This window comes from Calonectris borealis, chromosome 2 (genome assembly GCF_964195595.1).
Source record: "Calonectris borealis chromosome 2, bCalBor7.hap1.2, whole genome shotgun sequence".
In the NCBI taxonomy this organism is placed as follows: domain Eukaryota; kingdom Metazoa; phylum Chordata; class Aves; order Procellariiformes; family Procellariidae; genus Calonectris; species Calonectris borealis.
The window spans coordinates 49,304,731-49,327,961 of NC_134313.1; the positions used below are offsets into that span (position 1 = coordinate 49,304,731).

The 23,231-nt window shown below is 38.3% G+C and overlaps 1 protein-coding gene across 3 annotated transcripts in view; it reads left to right on the top strand.

Moving 5' to 3' along the window:
- The window catches only part of TRAPPC8 (trafficking protein particle complex subunit 8), a 59,545-nt gene that overhangs the window by 17,498 nt on the left and 18,816 nt on the right, over nucleotides 1–23,231 (top strand). For all 3 annotated transcript variants that reach the window (XM_075141922.1, XM_075141923.1, XM_075141924.1), the window contains 15 exons: nucleotides 1,252–1,499; nucleotides 3,079–3,194; nucleotides 4,544–4,694; nucleotides 6,022–6,122; nucleotides 7,702–7,807; nucleotides 9,380–9,511; nucleotides 11,650–11,874; nucleotides 12,953–13,061; nucleotides 13,821–14,015; nucleotides 14,208–14,338; nucleotides 15,387–15,461; nucleotides 16,148–16,274; nucleotides 17,368–17,525; nucleotides 18,346–18,788; nucleotides 23,047–23,194. In XM_075141922.1, the coding sequence (XP_074998023.1) occupies nucleotides 1,252–1,499; nucleotides 3,079–3,194; nucleotides 4,544–4,694; nucleotides 6,022–6,122; nucleotides 7,702–7,807; nucleotides 9,380–9,511; nucleotides 11,650–11,874; nucleotides 12,953–13,061; nucleotides 13,821–14,015; nucleotides 14,208–14,338; nucleotides 15,387–15,461; nucleotides 16,148–16,274; nucleotides 17,368–17,525; nucleotides 18,346–18,788; nucleotides 23,047–23,194 (2,465 nt within the window). The remainder of the gene's footprint in view (nucleotides 1–1,251; nucleotides 1,500–3,078; nucleotides 3,195–4,543; nucleotides 4,695–6,021; nucleotides 6,123–7,701; nucleotides 7,808–9,379; nucleotides 9,512–11,649; nucleotides 11,875–12,952; nucleotides 13,062–13,820; nucleotides 14,016–14,207; nucleotides 14,339–15,386; nucleotides 15,462–16,147; nucleotides 16,275–17,367; nucleotides 17,526–18,345; nucleotides 18,789–23,046; nucleotides 23,195–23,231) is intronic.

Genomic DNA, 23,231 nt, shown 5'->3' on the forward strand with positions numbered 1-23,231 from the left:
TGATGTACTGGGCTTATCTTTTGTAAGATTAAGCATATTGTCTGCTATCTCCGACAATTAATAAAAAGTAACATAGGATTAAGTGGTTAATTTTCATCATAATAGAAGTTCCGGTTAGTGTAGCTTGGAAGCTGAGGGTTTTTTGTCTTGTTCTTGGTTTTAAATCTGGAAATGACAGAGTAGTGACTTACAAAGTAAGTTGGCTGGAAGAACTTGCCTCGCAATTGAGCTTGTGGATGGCAGAGGACAGTAAATGAAATTGAGTGCAAATTAATGCATGGCCTTTTTAAAATTTTTTTTTAAAGGCAGCTGTATAGATGAGAAGCATCATCAAATAGGGAGGATGTGGAGGTACCCCACACTCTGGCCTGACTCAGCCCAGACTTCATACCTGACTTGAAAGGCATGGGGAGACCTAGCGTATGTAGGGAGAGCCCGCAGTTGCCTAAAAAAGCGGCTTTCTAGGGCCTTACAGCCTGGATGTGGTCTGCAAGCTGCTGTTTGAACTTTACATACCCAGCTTTACATTGCATGAGTAAAATCCATTAAGGATTTGCTTTCATAGCTCAGCTTTGCTCCGTGCTAGCTAGGGCCAGGTAAAGCAAGCTGATTTTCTTATATGGAAAGGAAAAAATAAATAAGATAACTATTTAAGTCTTAAAGCAAAACAGTGTCTCGGTCTAGTTTGGATAGCTAGATGCAATGGTAGTCAGCAGCCCTTCTTACTGAACTAAGAGGACTTTGGAGGAGGTTGTTTTACATCATAATTGCTCAGAAGGGCATGGAAAATGAGATTTTTTTTTTTTTAACCTTAAAACATAAACAGAAAAGAGTGGATGGATCCAATGGAGCCATTGTAGTAATTGCTGCATTTCCAGTTTCTCATAAATATTTGACTTTGATTTTAATGTTTTCATAGTTTTCCTTCAATGTTGTTGATACTAGTCAGCGTACTTGGGGATTCTTTGCGCTGTAGCTGAGAACCAAAACCGTACATATTTAGCCATGTTGTAGTTTCTGAGATTCCCTGAGCTTTCTGAAGAATTTCAGGAGTGATGTAATACTCAGGTAGTGCTCTGCTGCTGTCTGCTCAGCATTCATCTGTAGTGCAGAATAATTGGTGAATAGCTTTGCTTAACAGAATTCTGAGTAAGGAGAACTCTAAAGTAGGTTAGTAAAAATGACATTTAAAAAACAAAATGTGTAAGTAACTTTACATTTACTGGGGTTTATGTTTCAATCTTTCAATAGATGGCCTGTCAAATAACTTTAAGACTCACCCCCTTCAACTGGATCATCCCAGCGGCAGTTTGGATAGCCCTGATTACATGAAGGCTACTGCATCATTGCAAGACTCAAAGAAATCAAATTCTGGAACACCTCATGGTGCTTGTTTAACACTCACAGATCACGATCGAATTAGACAGTTCATACAGGAATTCACATTTAGGGGACTTTTGCCACATATAGAGAAGACAATTCGGCAACTTAATGATCAGGTCAGTTTACTTTTAAAAACACTTTGTGCCGTAATAAGAAAAAACAGTTAGGGTATACAACCAGTTATCTAAAAATCTGTTTTGAAATTATTAATTCCTTCTGCATCTACTGATTCAATGATCTTATTGAAAACTGTAAGTAAATTTAAGAGAAATAGCTAAAGTTATAATTTTTGCTCTATTTGTCTTTTAAAAAAACAAAACCCAATTTGTATCAACAGAGCTTCAGTGCAAGGTGGCTTCTTGGTGAAAGCCTGTCTGAACTGTTATCAAGGATATCTATCCTTGCTCCTAAAATCTTAATGTTTCATGCTTCTGGATGATTCTGGCACGGGGAGCAAAATGTACTTTTTGTGTTTCAACATTAGGATGCACAACTAAAGTTAAGAAATGTATTTTCATCAGTAATTGTCTGCAAAAAAGCTGCATACTTCAATTGCTGCTTCTTGACAGGGGGAGAAATGCACGGTCACCCTAAGTTATGCAATTCTGTTTTGATCTCAGCAGTTTTTGCAACTGAATATTCTTCTCTCGAACTAGGATTTTTTGGAAGTGTGATAGTTAATATCATGCCTATGTTAAATCAAGAACATGCATTAAAGTTATTTTCATTACAGTGAGGTCCTTTCTTTTGTAAATGTTTCACTTTTATATGGTTTTAAATAGCTGGAGAGATGGATTGACTTACATTAGTAAAATCAAATTACTGTATTTAGCATTAGAATTGGACCCAAATATCAGTCTATTATCTGAACTCTGTATTTTGATTGAATTGTCTATTCAGGTTATAGTTTTAAGTATGAGGGGTTTTGATACTAAGTATCAGATGTTGTAAGGAACTCTCTCCCTGAATTGACTTTTGGGAGTTTGTATATGCTGACCATGTTTATGTTTGGAAAGTTTTATGAAGAAACAAAAAAAGTGCATATATAAAGTGTACCAAACAGCCTTACCATTAGGAATGTAGTAATACATTTCTAGTCGTGGTAAGAAAAGCATGATGTTACGATTTTTAAAATTATCTTTGAAAAGAGATGTAGTTTGCCTTAGATCTTGGGAATGGCAATTCCAATGTGGAAGTTTCCTCGTTAGTGGAAATTACCTAAAAGAATGAAGTGTAACCTTGCTTGCAGGTATGACTTGTACACTTGACACTTGAAATTGATGTTCACAGTGTGTTAATGCTTTATGTGGGTGGTGACAGAGAGAATGTTCTTACTTGAAGTACGTATTTAGTTTAGATTTTAGGTTGGACTAATCCCAGAAATCAGATATTCTGTTAGACTTCCAACAGATACATCAAATGTTTCAGTTCTTAAGATTGAGATGTCTGCAGTTTACAGCAGCAATAGTGAACCTCAGCTGTCTGAAATAGAATAAATACATGAATTGCAACTTCTTTCTCAGTATCAGTGATTCATTCTAAAGGGGCATGCTCTTGGCTATTTTATTTTTATTCGTTTCTGTTTTATGGAAAAAACAGAATTTAGGAATAATAAAGCTTGGGTTTTTATATTAGTTTAACTTGCATTAGTATATCTCTTGCAATGTAGCACTCTAATTTAGTGTCTTTTTGCAGTTAATATCCAGGAAAGGCTTGAGTCGATCACTGTTTTCTGCTACTAAAAAATGGTTTAGCGGCAGCAAGGTTCCAGAGAAAAGCATAAATGAACTGAAGAATACTTCTGGTCTGCTGTAAGTAATTTAAGTCCTTGCCTTTAGATCTAAACTGAACATGTACCTCTTTTTTTTTGAGAGGGAAAGCCTGTTTATCTGATGGTGTTCTGCAAAGTGAACTAAATCAGCAATATTGTAAAAGACACTAATTGTAGAAATCATGAAAAGTACGATGCCTAAACGTGTACAATAAAGGAGTAGCAGAACTTAAAGAAAAAAGGGGATAAAAGCAACTGTTTACAGAGCCATCTTCCTGCTATATTTACAGTGAAGCTTTTTAAGTTAGAAAGAACATACATTTTTAAGAGTAATAGTAATAAAAAGAAGCTATGGTCTGCTGTAAGGGATTTTTTAAATTGGTACAAGCTTTTTCTTTTCTTATTTAAGCCAAACCCCATGTAGAGGTGTTTTTGTTCATGTAACTATGTAATTTACTGCAGTTGAGTATTAAGTATATTGCTTTTGCAAGTGCGTTTGAGAGCTAAATTAAAGGGAATTTAATACTTTTTGCACCTGTATTTTACGCTAAAACCAGGTTTTAAATTTTACCAGAATACTCATTCTGTATTCTTTGTAACTTCCCTCTATGAATGAGGACGTGTAATCATGAAAAGCACTCTCTTCAACGGTCTTATCTTAACCACAGACGTCTAAATAGTTCTTGGACATTACCTAGCCAAAGTTAATGTCTTTAACACTTACATATAGCTTTAAATTCATATGTTGTGTGTCTTTGGATTCATAATCAAAATGTTGTTAATTTTGGCTTTCTACGTTGAACTTGTAAGCATGGTTTGCTTCCTACCAAGTTTGACTAACAAGTGTTTGTGAAAATGTATTTGATCTTCACTGCAGTGATTCATATATATTTGACTAACCAAAAGTTAGACTGCTTGCAGAGAACAGGAACTTGCCTAGTGTTTTGGCATAAGGCATAGTTTTTTAGTGGATTTTTTTCTTTCAGTAGAAATAGGGAGAAATAACAACTGCAGCTAGGTGAACAGTCAGTCTGATTTTTTTTTTTCCTTCTCATACAGCTCTGTTTAGCTCTAACAGTTAATCTTAGCAGTTTCAGTGATAGCTACTTACTTTTTTCCAGTATTTCTTGGCTAAGAGGAATGCTTTCTTTGAATGTTAGTGGAACAGTGAAACTTGTTAATCGGAAAGTAGGGTGTGAAACCAAGTTACATGTGGCAGAAAGGAAGCAGCTTCACTTTTCTTAGCTGTTTTTTGGGTAAGGCTGAAGCAATGCAGTTTTATTCCTACTTCGTGAATAGAAATTAAGATGAGAGGGGGTGACTTTATAGACCATGTCTTGCTCTATTTATTAAAATTGTGACTTTGAATTTAAATGTTTGTATTTATAGGTATCCACCAGAAGCACCAGAGCTTCAAATCCGGAAAATGGCAGACTTGTGCTTTTTGGTGCAACACTATGAACTTGCATATAGCTGTTACCATACAGCAAAGAAAGACTTCTTAAATGATCAGGCAATGCTTTATGCAGCTGGAGCACTGGTTGGTACTTTATGTAACATAAACATTCTGTGAACTTCTCCTAATAATCTCTAATATTTGTCTGAAGGTAACAAAATGCAATCTCTTCCGTCCACCTCCAAATCGTAAGGGTCTTGCCAAATTTGCTGCATATCCTTAGCAAATCCTAAAGTGTTCTCAAATCTATTGGCTGCTGTTTTATGAAGAGAATAAAGGTGTGAATAAAAACTAAAGAGTTAATTCTTAAAATGTGAAGTATGGAAAGGAGAATATCTAAAATGCAACCTCCAGTGAAATGGATCTTTAAACTTGTAGTCTGATAACTCAAAACCAGGTGTAAAATAATTTTATAGTATCTCTTTTAGACTTTGGCAATATACTTAATTTGCCAGGAAGTCAAGACCATGTCACTATAAATATGGTATTGTACCTATTTTTTTTTTGTTAAGACTCTCGAGGGATATAGTTTGAGTATGTCACTGCTGAACTTCACTGTAAACACATACTCATTCATTAATTTCTCTTGAGATTGAAGGTATATGTGACTAAAATAATTTTCAACAAGATAAATGGGAACACTGAGGAAAAATAAACTTGTTTTAACAATTTTTAAAGCTATGTTTTGTAGACTTTAGTCTGGTTAACTTGATAAAATTTGAAACTTTACATTGTAGAGCTATGGGAGCATTCTTGTACACTGTCCCATCCTGATGTAAAACATTTACATAAATGTGTATTTTTGCAGTACAGACAGTTGCTCTGCATTTGGATAACCTGAAAAGTTATCTTAATTCCTTAATGAATGGTTTGTGGAGACCTTAATTATGAATTTTTGCAACCTACAAGTCTTAGTCTTTACTTACTGCAGAAAAACTTTGGTATCCTATCTTCACCCCATAAGGAAAGAAGTAAAATTTCAGAATGCATGTTTACTAGAGTTTCCTTGGAAGCTGAGAACATAAACTCATTTAAGCAAAACTCAGAAAACAATCCCCATCACAAAATAGATGGTAGTGCTACTTTATCAGAAAGATTGTTCCTGCAATAGGAAATTATGTCTTGGACTTGTAAAGCAGTACTGAATCAATGCTTCTGCATAGTGTTGGGGGTACCATCAACTGAAAACACTTCTGTGAGTGTGTATAACTCTCTTGCTGCTGTCTGGTTAATTAAGCAGAGACATAAATAGGCTATTTTATTAAACCTTTTATCAGTTAGTGTGTTGGGTACATTTTTATATGCCAGTAACTGATTAGATGAAGGTCTTGAACTAGTAGCTGTCGAAACGTGTTCCTCAGCATTTTGAGGTTTACAATTTGTTGAAAAAATTACTGAATTTCTCTTTTAGGAAATGGCAGCAGTATCAGCCTTTCTTCAGCCTGGAGCTCCTAGACCGTATCCTGCTCATTATATGGAAACAGCGATTCAGACCTATCGAGATATCTGCAAGTATGTTCATTGAATCATAGAATCATTAAGGTTGGAAAAGACCTCTTAAGATCATGAGTCCAACCGTCCAAACCGTTGTTTACTTTTGTACTGATCCAATGAAAGTTGAAAGATGTGGTAGCTTAGCTTTCTTCCCCTGCACAGTGATAGTGCCAGATGACTAAAAGATCACAGAATGATGGTAACTTTTTAAAGAGTAAGATATTTTTGTTTATCTAGGATGACATGGAAGGGGATCTGTGCCGTTCTTAACAGAGTGCTTATTAAATTTGTGTATTGGATTTACCTGGTAAGATTTTGGTAGTGGGGTGGCTGCGGGGATGGCTTCTGTGAGAAGACAGCAGGAGCTGCCCCCATGTCCCACAGAGCCAGTTTTCACCTAGCCTGAAAATGGACCTGCTGCTGCCCAAAGCTGAGCCTGTCAGCAATGCTGGTGGCACCTCTGTGATAACGTACTTAAAGGGTAAAAGTCGCTGCGCAGGACTAAGAAAATGAGAGAAACAGCCCTACAGACACCAAGGTCAGCAAGGAAGGAGGGGGGACGAGGTGCTTCCCTGCAGCCCGTGGATGAAGCAGGTTGTCCTCCTGTAGCCCATGGAGGACCACAGTGGAGCAGGGATCCACACTGCAGCCTGTGGAGGACCCAATGCCAGAGCAGGTAGATGTGCCCTGAAGGAAGCTGCAGCCTGTGGAGAGCCTATGCTAGAGCAGGTTCCTGGCAGGAGCTGTGACCCGAGGGGAATCCACATTGGAATAGTCTGTTTCTGAAGGACTGTACCCCGTGGAAAGGGCCCATGCTGGAGCAATTCTTGAAGAGCTGTATGTGTGGCAGGGACCCCGTGCCAGAGCAGGGGAAGAACGTGAGGAGGAAGAAGCAGCAGAGATCAATGTTATGAACTGACTGCAACTCCTTTTCCCTGTCCCCCTGCCCCACTTGGCGGGAGGGGAGGTAGAAGAGTTGTGAGTGAAGTTGAGCCTGGGAAGAAGAAGGAGTCAGGGGAAGGTGTTAGTTTTGTTTTTATCTATCACTATCCTATTCTGTTATTATTTGGCAATAAATTAATTTAATCTTCCCCAAACCAAGTCTGTTTTGCCTGTGACTGTAATTGATGAGTGATCTCCCTGTCCTTATTTCAGCAGTGAGCTTTTTAATCTAATTTTCTCCCCCGTCTTGCTGAGGAGGGAGTGTGATAGAGCAGCTTGGTGGGCACCTGGTACCCACCAAGGTCATCCTACCACAACTTGTTTCTGACTGTTGGAGTTCTCGTTTATCAGATCATTTAGTTGGTTGGATCATTTTAGTTGGTATTTTTATAAATACAATACTGTCCTCAAAAATGCTCTCTAGCTTTGACTTTTGAAAAGCTGCTGTTACGGTAGGATAGGACACTTAATGCGTCAATCTGTATGTGGTTGTTTTGCAGGGGATGAACTTTCATATTTTAGCTTACTTTAAGAAGGATAAACAACAGAACATCAATCTGATGCGATATAGAGAAAATTTGTCAGATTTGAGGTGAAAAGTTTTCCATGGTTTATTTTGATAATTATTTATTAATATATTTGTTTTTTGCTTTAGGAACATGGTTCTGGCTGAACGCTGTGTGCTCCTTAGTGCTGAAATCTTAAAAAGTCAAAGCAAATATTCAGAGGCAGCTGCTCTTCTGATTCGTTTAACCAGTGAGGTAAAACACTTAATAGCTTTTTCCACTCTTGCCATCCCTCCACTACTTACCCAAACACTTCTAGGTTACATTCTAATTCTTGTCCTATGATATTTTCTAGCCAAAGGTAGCAAATGAGCCAGCATAAAGCATGAAGTGAAGAAAACTCTGTTTACACTGCAAGTGAAGAAACTAGTACTGTTACTCTTTTTCTTTCTAGTCAAGTAACTTGCTTGACTTCTTTAAACGTGCTAAATGTGCATTTGTTATCTTTGGCTTTATAACTAATTTTCTTTGACATCTGCTTATTCTTGTATGGCATACTTTCAGTTTAAGAACTCATGGGTTAGAAGTATTAGCATGGCTTGCCAGAGTCATAATGGATACTATCCTACATATAATCAGAAGTTCTCTATAGTTCAAGTAACTAAAGCATTACTGTAGCTCAACTGTTATGAATCATTAGAATCTTATTGTGTAAGTGAAAGGTAGTCTGAACACTTCTGTAATATTAATTGGTGGAAATTAAGCATGGAATTAGCTTCTAACAGCCCAGAAAGTGTCTTGCTTGAAAAGGAGTGAAACAAATGTAATACCAGTAATAGTATAGCATCTTCTATGTAGCTTGGAGGAAAGTCTAACTGGCAGTTGGTTCTGGCTTTGTGGCCAGCTGCCCTAAATGTGATGCTTCTGAGACTTTTCCTGGGACAGATTAAGCATGGAATAAATTTGCTTAGTTCTTTAAGTTTCTCAAGTGTCTTTGTAGCTTCATTCTTGCCCTTTCAACTTAAGCTTGCTACCAAAATTATGTGAGCAGTATAAGTTATTTAAGCAAGAAATTTAAATACTATTGGCTCTGCACAATCATTTTGCGATTTAAAATTATATGTAGTATGCTTGTGTTGCCTTTTGGCAGTTGCAAGGAAAATCTTCATAGGATACTATATAGGTGTCTCAGTATATTTGTATCCAGACAAATACTTGACATCACTGATAGAATGGAGTTCAACTGTGGTAAAATCAAGTAGATTCTTTTGTGATTGGTTAAAGTGATATAGCTGTGCTTGGCATGAGAGGAAAAGGGGGTAATAATAAGAAGTTGTGCATTGTTAAGAAATCATCCTTGTGATACAAATTCACTAAATTCCATTGCTCCCTCTATTTTTTCTTCATCCTGTTAAAGGTCTTAATTTTTGCTTCTAGCCTTAATATCTGCAGGGGGAGGGAGGGGAAAAGATAGCAGAGTTCTTCAGAGGTATTGGTAAGTGTTAGAAATGGTAGCATGAGTAACTGAAAAAACCAAAATATTTCTTTTGTCACTCATACTGAAACAGGTTGATATATAAATCTCTCCACTGGAAAAAAAACCGCCATGTTTGGTATTGAACACTATACATGTAACAAAGTGAAAAATACTTTTAGTCTTATTTTCTTTTATATGCATGCATATAAATATAATGTTTGTATATAAAAGAATCTTCAACTTCACAGCACAGTTACAGCTTACTGTCCCTGTTAGCATTCAAACAAGGCCACTGTTATCTTTGTTTGTATTCAACTTTGAGGCTAATTCTGCTTTTTACTTTTAAATAGGATTCAGATCTTCGCAGTGCACTTCTGTTGGAGCAGGCAGCCCATTGCTTTATAAACATGAAAAGTCCCATGGTTAGAAAGTTTGCATTTCATATGATATTGGCTGGCCATAGGTTTAGTAAAGCAGGCCAGGTAAGTATTATCTTTCCGCATGGAAAATATGCCTGGTATTTGATGCTCACTCTGAAAAACATGTTAAATGTGTCATTAGTCTGGAAAAAGATTCTTAGCTTCTGACACTTTTGTGTTAGTCAGAAGTATTCAGCTCTGTGATCTTCTGAAAATGACTTCTGCATTGATCAGCTTAGCCTTTATTTCTGTATTTGAAGTAATAGTGAACATCACTGACTTGAAACTTAAGTGATGTGTGTTTTCATTTCTGGTCTCAATTTTATACACAGTGAAATACAAGGCTTTTTATTTGGGTAAAGGAGTATTTTTACTCTTGAGATGAGAGTGAGTTGCAGATGTTAGGGATTTGTTAAACTCTTAATTTATTAGAATAATAGCAAAATTTAGATATCTGTTTTTCCTGGTGCCTTAACCACATGCTTTTTAGTGGAGGTGCAGGTGTGTGAACAGTTGCTACAAGACAAACTAAAGCATCTCTTTATGGCTGCTTAGACTTAAGTAGCAATTAAACCAATACAAATCAGATTCTTTTTACTTCCATTCACATTCCTGTGTAGGCAGCTCTAACTGTGGTAAATAAAGTCAAAGTTTGTTGGATATAACTTGTGTGCTTTATTTCTGCCTCAGTTGTGGGATAGACTCTCTAAACAGAGCTTGTGCTTGATTCCTGCTGAGGTTAGCCACCGCAGTTCAGTTATGGGACTGCCCTTGAATACTGTCAATTTCGGTTTACTGATAAGCTGCAAACCTCTGATAGAAATAAATTTGTATTGTAAATCAATACTATAGGAGAACTCTGGCATCAGAACTCTGTTTGAAACAAAGCCCTGTGGTCTTGGGGCGGGGGGGTGTTCTCCCACCCCACCCAACCTCGTTTTTACCATCCTGGTAAAGACCAAAGAAAGTATTGTTGTATTCTTGGCTTCTGTGTTTAAAATCACAGATGTGAAGAATAGTAGGAATATTTTCCGCCTCTCCTTGGTTTTCTTCATGCAGTAGTTTCCCTGTCTATTGTTATGACAATACAGTACTGACAGGGAGCTATTGAATAGAGGTTTTTTTATTTATTCTCTTAAATCTCACTCCTTTGCCTGGAAAAGTGCATGCATTTTGTAAAGCTTTGACTTTGTCTTCATGTAACAGCTCTCTTGTTGTTTGTGTCTAATTCTTGTAGGGATTCTGGTTTCCAAAGAATGCTTTTTTGGTGTTAAAGTAAATGTAGGTTATTTTCTTTCCATATCCTTAGAGGCACCAAAATATTAAATGATACTGAAGAGAAGTCAGACAGGCTGCTCAGCTGCATACTGCAATACCATATTTTAAAGTGTCAGTAGTATCTGCTGATGTTAAGGATTTACTGCTTGTACTCTGCTGTCATCACCATACCAATCTGAACATATCTTAGATTTTTCCCATTACTGCTGTAAATAAGGGAATGCTGTTCCCTTTTTTTAGAAGCTGAGACTTGCCTGTACAGTGAATGCCTATGCAGATGTTCAATACCTAGACTTGGGATTGAATGCCCAGGTCCTGATGTATGTACAGGAAAGGAACTGTGGAGCTGATTGGGAGCAGAGCATCTATCTCCCAATGGCTGATGTGATTGGTAATTTTGTCTTGTATGTACTGTAGGGCTGTGTTTTGTTTGTTTGCTTGGCATGGATTTTGTCCCAAGTGTGTCTACTGAAAAAAAATTACTGGAAGTGTCACACTGAAAGTTCAGTTACAGAAGTGAAATGAACTGTGTTAAATCTAGCTTATGTCCTGAGGCTTGGCAGTAGAGCTCTGTAGACTTTAGCAGTCAGTCCTAAAGCAACGCAGAACACTTTTAAAAGTAGTCTTCTCTTATTGTTTGCTTTTTTTAACTTACTGCCTGTTACACTAGTCTTTGAAAACATGAACTTAATCTGCAGGCTAGGCTATGTACTGTAGGAACCAACACTTCTGTGCTTAGATTAATGTTGACCAGATGCTATGAGGTATAGTTCTGCAAACATTACACTTAGCATAGTGGGCGTGGGGGTGGTAAAAGCTTCAGGAATTTTTCTGACCTACTGTTCAGTCTTCCTAATATTACAATTACAATGAGTGGTTAATGGAATTATTTGAGAAATTAACTTGTTTGTTTTTCCTTGCAGAAAAAACATGCCTTACGTTGCTACTGTCAAGCCATGCAGGTTTACAAAGGGAAAGGCTGGTCTCTTGCAGAAGACCATATTAACTTCACTATTGGTCGCCAGTCCTTTACACTTCGTCAGCTTGACAATGCTGTGTCTGCCTTCAGGCATATTTTGATCAATGATAGTAAACAACCTCCAGCTCAGCAAGGAGCTTTTTTAAGAGAGTATCTTTATGTTTACAAGGTGAATGACTCTTCATTGTCTTTATTCATTGAGTAATCAGTAATTTTATTACCAGCAATTTTCTATTAAGTCATTAGGTGATTTTCTGTCATACCTGCTTTGTTCCAGGGTTGTTTATCTAGTTGATATGTTCATTTTTTATTTTAGGCCTCAAAAAACCAAAATATGCTGCATCTCATGTGTGTATTAAGTGTACTTCCACTGATGGGTATTAGTGTGACTCTCTGTATGTGTTTTTACTGCAATAAAATGAACTCTTCCTTTTGAGGGTCATGGCTGAATTGCAACTTGTGATAGTTCAGTTTCTTTTAGAGGAAGTGGATCTCGTTTGTTTTGATCAATTTATAATGATTTTTGAGACTTTTGATAATAAATGTTTAATAAAGACTAGGTAGCTCTGTCACCTTTTCTGGTACTATTAAGTACTCCACATCCATGTTGTAGTGAATTTTATTCTTTAATAAGGGTTTTTATAGATCAAGTGACTCATCAAGTTCTGTGATCACAAGTGAGTGATTCTGGATTGTAGCGTACCATTATGGGGTGTTTAGTGCTAATATCACCATACAACTTGCAGCTATGGAGTTACTTACTGTCTTTTAAAGCTTGTAAACAGAATTTCTGTGGTGTTTGCTAAGTTACAGTAGACCTTACTCAAGACTGGTATTTGAGTCCACAGCTCAGCTGTGGTGAGCCTTGTGTAACAGTGGTGGTGTAGTGACTGTAGTTTGTCAAATTCTGAGTTGAGAGTCAAGCTTTGCATCAAATAAAGCTTGTAACAGATATGCAGCCACAGCAGTGATTAGAGTGCTGGACTAAAATAATTATTCTCCTTTTTCCATAAAGATTTCATGAACTTTAAACTCTTACTGAAGAAAAAAATACTACTTCACACTGTCAAAGCAGAAGAAACTATCAAAACAATTAATTGAAATGATTCATTCAATCTTAAAAATACTGTGTGCTCAAACATTGAGTGCTTATGACTTGGCTTCCTTATTGTTCAGTCATTGGTAATGTATAGCATGGACGTCATGTATTTGCATAATGGCATAACACTTTTTCTCCTTTGCTCCAGAATGTAACCCAACTGTCACCTGATGGTCCCTTACCACAGCTTCCTTTACCATATATTAACAGCTCAGCAACCCGTGTTTTCTTTGGGCATGATCGAAGACCAGCAGAAGGTTAGAAAATTTTATGTAAACAGATTGAAGTCCCTTATTTATGGAACCAAAATATATGCAAGAGTTGGTGTTGTTTAAAAAAAAAAATAATCTACCATTATGTAAAAATTATCATTATGTAAAAAATGTGACAAGGTAACTTAAATAAGATTTCAAAAGAAAAGCTTAAGCTTAGTATCTGCTTGCTAGATGTTTTCAGACTTCCTGTGTAAATATGAAATCCACATACGCGGATGTGCTGACTTCCGTTATTTTGGAAAGCTTCAATGCAAGTCTGTAATGAACTTCATGAAAGGGATTATTAATGCTTTAGCAAATGCTAGATGCTAGTGCCAATGCTAGAAATTAGCTTTACAGTTAACTTTCTCGTGGATGAAATGTTTGAAACACTGTGATTCCTGAATGTGAAGTAAGCTGAGTGGAAATTCTTTATATAAACCAGGGCTGTACTGTGGGGCTGTAGTCTGTCATAAAGTAAAAATAATCTGTACGCTGAGTATACCATGTAGCACGCTAAAATCGTGGAATTCCACAATTTGCCGATAGAAATATACTCAAATTGTCCTCAGTGTTGTCTTCCATGTGTGTATTTCAAAACATCTTGCAATTCACTGACTTAAATCAATTGTAACATAAAAATGACAGTGACTGAGAACTTAAAATATTTTAACAATACTTACCAAATTGCCAGTGCAGCCCTCTGTTGCAACTGTTGCATGCCACTGTTCTTATCTTCTAAGATTGCCTTACTCGTACTAGGTGAAAAGCAGGCAGCTACACACGTAAGTCTGGATCAGGAGTATGACTCGGAATCATCACAACAGTGGAAGGAACTTGAGGAGCAGGTTGTTTCTGTGATAAATAAAGGAATAATACCTTCAAACTTTCAACCAACACAGTTCTGTTTAAATCGCTACTCAGATAACTCCAGATTTCCACTTGCTGTGATAGAAGGTAAAGTTAAGATTTATACACTTCAGAAATAAAGTGAGTTAGATGAAATTGTACAGTATTTCCTGTGTTATTGTAAATTTAAACCAACGTTCCTGTGCAAGTTGCTTGCACAAGAATGTATTGAGTTAGGTGAACCTTCAGATTGTGGTGGGGATAGCCTGTTGTCATTATTTTCCTGCACTTTTTTAATAGAACCAATAACTGTAGAAGTGTCCTTCCGAAACCCTCTGAAAGTTCCACTTCTCTTGACTGACCTTTCATTGTTGTGGAAGTTTCAACCTAAAGACTTCAATGCAAAGCATGATGGAGAAACAAAAGAGCTGGTAAGGAAAGCTTCATCCTTTTTCAGCCAAACCGAACAGCTGCACTTATGGAGTATATATTAACTTAAGTCTTCAAAATTCTGTAGTGTGAAAACAGCTGGTTTAAGTGTAAATTTAAAAAAAAAAAGGCAAAAAAAAAGTAGCTACTGAATTTCTTTATGCATTGTTTAGACTTTCCTAGATCCATAGGGCACAAAGCAGCCAAGTTAACAAACGTACTATAATGCTTAATGCAAAGCAAAATACTTCCAACATTTCATTGTATGTGTAGTACATCTATTTTGAGTCACATTAGCCTTGACCAGCAGAAATTACTTGCAATGTCAAGGCATATTATCAAATACCTTTTTCTTACTTGAGCTACTGTATGTAGTGAAATGGGTGTTCTGAAAAACTGTGCTGGTATGACATAGGAACATCTTGGTATCTCGATTAGAAGAAAAATGAAAATTTATTGTATTAAAAATTAATGTTTTGAATACTTTAGATGAGTTACTACTGTTAAATTAAACATTTCAACTAATACTGCCAAACTTCCCTCTGAAGGACTGTTCTCACATTCATATTTTTAAGGTTTTAATATGTTCTAATACTGAATATTACAGTAAATTCCTTAATTTGGTTTCCTGGCCAAAAGCATTTGGAACATAGTGATCTCTAAAGGTGCTGTAAGTGTTTGCCAGAGTTATAAACATGGTTTCATATAAATAAGTCTCAAGGATTACCATATGCCTTCCCTTCTGTGCTGGTCTGAACTGCTACTTTAATGATATGATAAATACTTCTGTGAGTATCAGTGAAATTGATTGGGAATGGTTCCAATTTATAGTGATAAATCTTAAATTTTTACTGAGCTCTCTAGCTGCTTCTTTAACTTGGAAAGCCTGAGAAGCTGGGCATACAGCACCTGCTGGTCCTAACTGTCTGCAGTTTGAAATTTGTATGCTTTTTTTCCTTGAACACTTTAGGAAGGGTGCGGGAAGTAATATTTGTGGCACTTTTTCTGCCTAGGAGTAATAGTATCTGAAAAGCTGTTTCTTCTTTTCAGGGAACGTGCGATGATGATATGATAGGAACTGAAGCAATAACAGAATTTTTAATTAATAGCGAGGAGTCAAAAGTGGTAAGTACTATACTTTGCTTTAAAAATAGTCTTTTCAGTGTTGAACTTCAGGGTGGAGTTCAGACTTCTTGTGATCCGAACTTAATGCTAAACTTACAGAAGACATTACTGATACATGAAGTACTAGAACTTCTGAATCTCATCAGTGTGTATAAATATCTGAAGGGAGGATGTGACAGGACAAGAGACAGTGGGCACAAACTGAAACATAGGAGGCTCCATCTGAACATCAGGAAACGTTTTTTTTTTACAAGGATGGAGACTGGCACAGGCTGCCCAGAGAGATTGTGGAGTCTCCATCCTTGGAGATATTAAAAGCTATTTGGACATGGTTCTTGCTGGCTCTAGGTAGCCCTACTTGAACAGGCGAGTTGGACAAAATGACCTCCAGAGGACCTTTCCAGCTTCAACCATTCTGTGATTCTGCCTCTGTTAAAGTTCATTTTTGTTACAATTTAGGATTCTTTCCTAATGTAATGAGCACATCTCAGCTGTGGACTGGTTTGGTAAATTCTGTGTATGTGAAATTTTGAATTCAGTAAATGACCTGTAGTTATTGTATGCAGTTACATCTAACACGACTATGAAGTAAATGTAGTGTGAGTGTCTCTAGCAATTGGACATTTAAATGTAATAATACTTTTTTCTAGTAGCAACAACAACAAAAATTTAACGTATCTCCACAGGCAAGACTAAAGCTCTTTCCCCATCAAACAGGGGAGCTACATATTCTGGGAGTCGTTTATAATCTTGGCACTGTTCAGGGTGCTGTGACATTAGATGGGATAGATCCTTCTATTGGATTACAGACAGGTAAGTGTATTATTCCCTTAAGTTGTGTGTCTCTGGAAGGGAGAGACATGGCTTCTACAGAGTAGGACTAAATTGTAGTGCTTAATGTTTGACTATTATGATGCAAGGCCTTCCTTCAGGTGAGGATGTAGAAGCAAGGGAAACAACTGGAACAGGAAAAAAATGAATTGGCACCTGTAGGAATCCCATGAGAAAGGAAGTAACCTCTGCCAAACCCATACTTATTGTTGCTTTTAAATCTGTGGAAATTCTGAAACCATTAAAAAAAAATCAAAATTTAAATATTCCATCTATGCCATGTTGAATCTATAACAACTTTCATTGACTCTTTTGCCATTCATTTTTCTTCTGGGTCTTTTCGCTTTGTTACCTTTCAACTTTTGTCCAAATGTTGCACTGAAGTTCTTTGCATAGATTCCCAAATTTAATTTTGGCTGATAATTATTTTTGTTCAGCATCTTGGCTTTATTTTGGTTCTCCTTCCTTTATATTAACTTATAAATGGCTTATTAATTGCATGTTACTTGATCTGTTTTGTTGACTCATTCATCTGAAACTGTCTCTCACAGGGAAAATGTAGTTGTTGGAGGAAATGAGGATTAAAGCATGTGTTTGAAAGTGTCTAAAAGAAATAATGAAGTTTGTTTAGCTATCTACGAACTGGAAACCTTTGGAATAAAAAACATTTGGAGAGTGGTGGCCTGTCTTTGAAGGAAATAAAAATGTTCTGGGTGACTTTTCCAGCTTGGCAGAAATTGGGAAAGGAAATAAATACATCACCTTCATGCTCCGGGCTCTTTCCCCTGCCCCAATTGTAGTCAAACTATTAAAGGGCAGAGGAAGGCCACAGCAACTGATAACTGGCTGGCTGAACTCGCAATAGCAATGCGTTATGTGTGACAGTAAGCTTTGAATAGTTCTTTCTCAGTGATGCTGCTTAATCAATGAACAGTGCATGTGCCCAGTAACGGAAAAATCAAAATGATATTTGAGAATGATATTTGAGGTTGCATAGGGAGCTTTGGATCACTTCTCAGAAAAAAGTTAGGAATTACTTTTTAAAAAAAAAACAACTTTAAAAAAATTGTTTCAGGAAAGTTTGTCTCCAATGGGTTATCTGTACGAGGACGACAAGATTTAGAAATCCAAGGGCCTCGACTTAATAACACAAAAGAGGAAAAAACTTCTATAAAATACGGACCTGATCGACGTTTAGATCCCATTATTACAGAAGAAATGCCTTTGTTGGAGGTATGTAGCTACTTTCTATTGGCAGTTTTGAGCAAATAGCTGAATGCAGAGCTTATAAATGTACTTCTAACAATGAAGTCTTAGACTTTGTTAATGCCTAAATCTTTCCAGTTAATTCCTGATCTGTCAGTGCTGATCTTGTATTTTTTTTCCCAAGTGAAACTTGAAGCCTCCAGATCAATATCCTTCTGAAATTGTTATATTCCCTTTAGAATTTTAGTTGGCAACAGCTTTTGTAGCCAAATTTCAAGGTGGGGGGGAACAGACAAAGAAGCTTTTTCGAGTTTGCTTGCCACTCATCTAGAATAGTTCTTCAAGTTGGTTAATTAAAACACAGTGGTTTTCCTTACTAGGGTTATTAAAATGGTCTGACTAACTGATTAATGACAACACTCTATAGAATAGAATATTTCAGTTGGAAGGGACCTACAGTGATCATCTAGTCCAACTGTCTGACCAATTCAGGGCTGGCCAAAAGTTAAAGCATGTTATTAAGGGCATTGTCCAAATGCCTCTTAAATACTGACAGGCTTGGGGCATCAGCCTCTCTAGGAAGCCTGTTCCAGTGTTTGACCACACTCTCGGTAAAGAAATGCTTCCTAATGTCCAGTCTAAACCTCCCCTGGCGCAGCTTTGAACCATTCCCACACGTCCTGCCACTGGGTACCAGGGAGAAGAGCTCAGCACCTCCCTCTCCACTTCCCCTCCTCAGGAAGCTGTAGAGAGCAATACAGTTTATATGTTGGTTGTTGTTTTCATGTGCATTTGTAACTTGGCTCAATGTTCAGGTTTTTCTTTTCTCCTGTTCTCTCCCATACAGGTGTTCTTTATAAATTTTCCTACAGGGCTTCTCTGTGGAGAAATCAGAAAAGCATATGTAGAATTTGTGAACGTAAGCAAGTGTCCTCTTACAGCACTGAAGGTTGTGTCCAAGCATCCAGAATTTTTTACGTTTGGTGGAAATACTGCTGTTCTAACGCCACTAAGTCCTTCAGCTTCTGAAAACTGTAGTGCTTACAAGACTGTTGTGACAGATCCTACCTCTGTGCGTACAGCACTGCTATCTTCAGCTTCTTCTGTAAACTTTGGGGTTGGCACAGGAGGGCAGCCTGAAGTAATATACGTCCCACTTCCTGATGCTGTTCTTCTTCCTGGGGCTTCAGTGCAGCTGCCAATGTGGTTACGGGGACCAGATGAAGAAGGTGTTCATGAAATTAACTTTTTGTTTTACTATGAAAGTATTAAAAGACACTCAAAAATGTGGTAAGTTTTTATCTACCTTTTCCTGTCATACTTATTAGACACATTATAAACATTGCAAGCATAAATGTAAATCTTACTGAATTTGTCAGTTGCTGTGATGATGTAAAAGGGCCTGTTATCTGCTATTCTAGCAATAATCTTTTTCTACTATATGATCAAATTTCCATATGAAATTACATAGCCTACATGACTTCCACCAAAGTGGCAATTATTAATATAATTTAATAGAAGGAGGGTTAATGGAATGCTGTTAATGCAAACTGTGTTCATATTTAGTTTCTCTGGAAGCACATCTTTCTGAGGGGGAAAAAAAATCATGATTTAATTTGTTTTTGCATGTTATAAACCAAAAGATTTTGTTCTTAATTAAAATGTGGTTAGTAATTGTATTACGATGAAAGTTATTCTCTTTGTAGGGGTTAAATACCAAGTTTGACTTGCATGCTGTTATATAGTTCATTTTTGGACCATCCTGAGGCAGTGGACAGTGAAGTTTGACACCATAAGCTAACAAATAGTGCTTTCTTTGAACTTTACTTGAAACATAGCAAGTTGACTTTTTATGTCACTTACGCCCAAGTCCCACCCATGTCCGAGGCTAAGAAGGCTCAGGAGAACTTTGAGAAACCTGTTCTTCAAAGGTTCTGGGGTGAATAGGCCTTTGTTCAGAAAGTGTAAGAGATCATCCTTCAGGAAGCCTTAGTGTAGCAATCTAGCAAACAGCCAAATTCAGAAATGAAGACTGTCCCTTTTTATCCCTTTCTTTCACTCTTCTGCAAATACTGTTCTTACATTGCTACCTTGTAGCTGTTAGAGCTCATAGCTACAGCTGAGAAGAAGTTGCAACAGGCTTTATCTAGATTTAGTTTTTAGCCCACTAAGAATACTGTCCACAGACTTAATAGATGTTACTATTTAATTTTCTGGGAGAGAAATTTATTATGGAGCTGCTTGTACTGGATTTGTTTGTCTGGAGAACGTGTCTCTGCCCACCTTCAGAAGCAATGCAGACTACAAGGAGTGGATCTGTAATCAGGGCCCGGGACCTTGTGTTGTGGTTTAACGCCAGCCAGCAGCCAGGCCCCGCACAGCCGCTTGCTCACTCTCCCCTGGTGGGGTGGGGGAGAGACGTGGAAGGGTAACAGTGAGAAAACTTGTGGGTTGAGATAAAGACAGTTTAACAGGGAAAGCAAAAGCCACGCAAGCAAAGCAAAACAAGGAATTCATTCGCTACTTCCCATCGGCAGGCATCTCCAGGAAAGCAGGGCTCCATCATGTGTAATGGTTACTTAGAATCATAGAATCATAGAATCATACAGGTTGGAAAAGACCTCTAAGATCATCGTGTCCAACCGTCAACCCAATACACCATGCCCACTACACCATGTCCCTAAGGGCCTCATCTACACGTCTTTTAAATACTTCCAGGGATGGTGACTCCACCACTTCCCTGGGCAGCCTGTTCCAAGGCCTGACCACTCTTTCAGTAAAGAAATTTCTCCTGATGTTCAATCTAAACCTCCCTTGGCGCAACTTGAGGCCATTTTCTCTTGTCCTATCGCTGGTTACTTGGCAGAAGAGACCAACACCCACCTGGCTACAACCTCCTTTCAGGTAGTTGTAGAGCGCGATGAGGTCTCCCCTCAGCCTCCTCTTCTCCAGGCTAAACAACCCCAGTTCCCTCAGCCGCTCCTCATAAGACTTGTGCTCCAGGCCCTTCACCAGCTTCGTTGCCCTCCTCTGGACACGCTCCAGCACCTCCATGTCCTTCTTGTGGTGAGGGGCCCAAAACTGAACACAGGATTCGAGGTGCGGCCTCACCAGTGCCGAGTACAGGGGCACGATCACCTCCCTGCTCCTGCTGGCCACACTATTTCTGATACAGGCCAGGATGCCGTTGGCCTTCTTGGCCACCTGGGCACACTGCCGGCTCATGTTCAGCCGGCTGTCAACCAGCACCCCCAGGTCCTTTTCCTCTGGGCAGCTTTCCAGCCACTCTTCCCCAAGCCTGTAGCGTTGCCTGGTGTTGTTGTGGCCGAAGTGCAGGACCCGGCACTTGGCCTTGTTGAACCTCATACAGTTGGCCTCGGCCCATCGATCCAGCCTGTCCAGGTCCCTCTGCAGAGCCTTCCTACCCTCCAGCAGATCAACACTCCCGCCCAGCTTGGTGTCACCTGCAAACTTACTGAGGGAGCACTCGATTCCCTCATCCAGATCCTTGATAAAGATATTGAACAAGACCGGCCCCAAAACTGAGCCCTGGGGAGCACCGCTCGTGACCGGCCGCCAACTGGATTTAACTCCGTTGACCACAACTCTCTGGGCTCAGCCGTCCAGCCAGTTTTTTACCCAGCGAAGAGTGTACCTGTCTAGGCCGTGAGCCGCCAGCTTCTCTAGGAAGAAGTCTTCTACTTGGGAAGACAGATGCCATCACTCCGAACATCCCCCCCACCCCCCCCCTTCCTTCTTCTTCCCCCTAGTTTTATTGCTGAGCATGACGTCATATGGTGTGGAATATCCCTTTGGTCAGTTGGGGTCAGCTGTTGCGGCTGTGTCCCCTCTCAACTTCTTGTGCACCCCCAGCCTCCTCGCTGGTGGGGTGGGGTGAGAAGCAGAAAAGGCCTTGACTCTGTGTAAGCTCAGCAATAACAAAAACATCCCTGTGTTATTGACACTGTTTCCAGCACAAATCCAAAACATAACCCCTTACCAGCTACTGTGAAGAAAATTAACTGTATCCCAGCCAAAACCAGCACACCTGGTCTCTATACTATATGTTTTCAGGATGATGGTGGGGAGCAGGGCTACTTCGGATGAGCTCTGGTCACGTGGACTGAATGTCTGCTTGTGGCTGGAACTTGTTTTCCAGGCTAGTTCTGAGAAAGAAACCAAGTTCATGTGCTGTGAGACTGCTCTATAATGTAAACTTAAGCCAAGTAAGTTGAAGGTGGTCAAGAGAGTGCATCAGTGGCATATTCTTGAAAACAAACTAAAAGTCATGCAAATGCACCCTTTGTTTAGATTTTTCTGTAGCTTCTGAAATGCCAAAGTTTACTTTTCATTTGGTTTTAAGCTGGTCTGTAGGAATAGGGAATTTGTCCGCCTACAATGTAGTTATTTTTTTCTTCTTTTTTTTTTTTTTTAGAACAGAACTTTTTTCCTCTGAGCTTATAGTATTCAGAAAGGAGGTGTTTCAGAGATGAAAGATGGTTGTTTGGGGAATTAATTTGTTCCCTACTGTATTGAAGTTTCCAGGGGAACTTAAGTGATGTGATCTTGTTTAACAGTACTCTTTGTAGACTAAGCATAGCTTTTAAATTTTCAAAAAATGATATAATTTGTGCCGCTTGAAAGCTATATGGACATCTGTATTTCTGTCTGAAGATTAACTGCAAAACTGTTAAGTTTACTTCACATAATGTCACAATCTACAGAACAGAGTTTAGGAAACCACAGATTTCCCCTCCCAAAACAAGTATCGCGTGACGTTTCAGATATTTAGTAGGTAACGCGTATGAAATTTTTACATGCCTCTAATGTTTCCAAGTGGAAGTTATGGTAATACAAAGCTTCTATGTGGGAAAAGCTCATGTGTTTTGATGGTGTCTAAGAATGGAAGTTTACTCATCACTAGAAAAACAAGAAGATAACTTTTACAAAGGGCTTGCTGGCCTGGAGGTTGAGCATGTCTGGAAAAAGGCAGAGTAGTAATGGTTCTAGAAGTAAACTTGCAAGATTCTCAGTTCAGGGGAATTTGTTGAATGAAGTGGTATTCTGTCTAAATGCTTTTTAGGAAATGTTTATGCGGGAGATGTGACTAACTAGTGAGTCTTTTATGGTGTATTTACTCAAAAACTCGTGTTTTCCAAAGCATGTGGTGGCATTAAATACCTTAATGACATCCCTGTGCCAATACATGCCTCTTTGCTTTCACTGTGCTAGTTGTCTTATATCAGAAATATTTCTGATGTATTTTTCATCATGGTAACATATGAACCTTTTTCTCCAGTATTTCAAACTGGCTAAGAAACTGCATGTTTGAACAGCACCTACCCATGCAGCATGATTGTTAAAAATAATAGTTTTGATAGGAAGTTAAAAAGAAAAGTGTCTCTTTAGTGGTTGAAAGGAATAAATTGTCTAATGGCCTTAGTATTGATAGCAAACATAAAAGCTAAACTTCTTGATGACAGGTTCTGGACAGCAGTCCTGGTTGTTCAGAATGTCTTTTTTTTTCCTTTCTTCCCCTCCTTCCTAGTCACAGAGTATTAAGGCACACTGCAGTTATTTGTACTAGCCGGTCTCTGCATATTCGAGCTACTGTCTGCAGAAGTAATGCACTTGAAGATGAAGAAGGCAGAGGGGACAATATGTTGGTGTTTGTGGATGTAGAAAATATCAATACTGTAAGTTCTTATTTTTAATAATAATACTGTTCTAAAG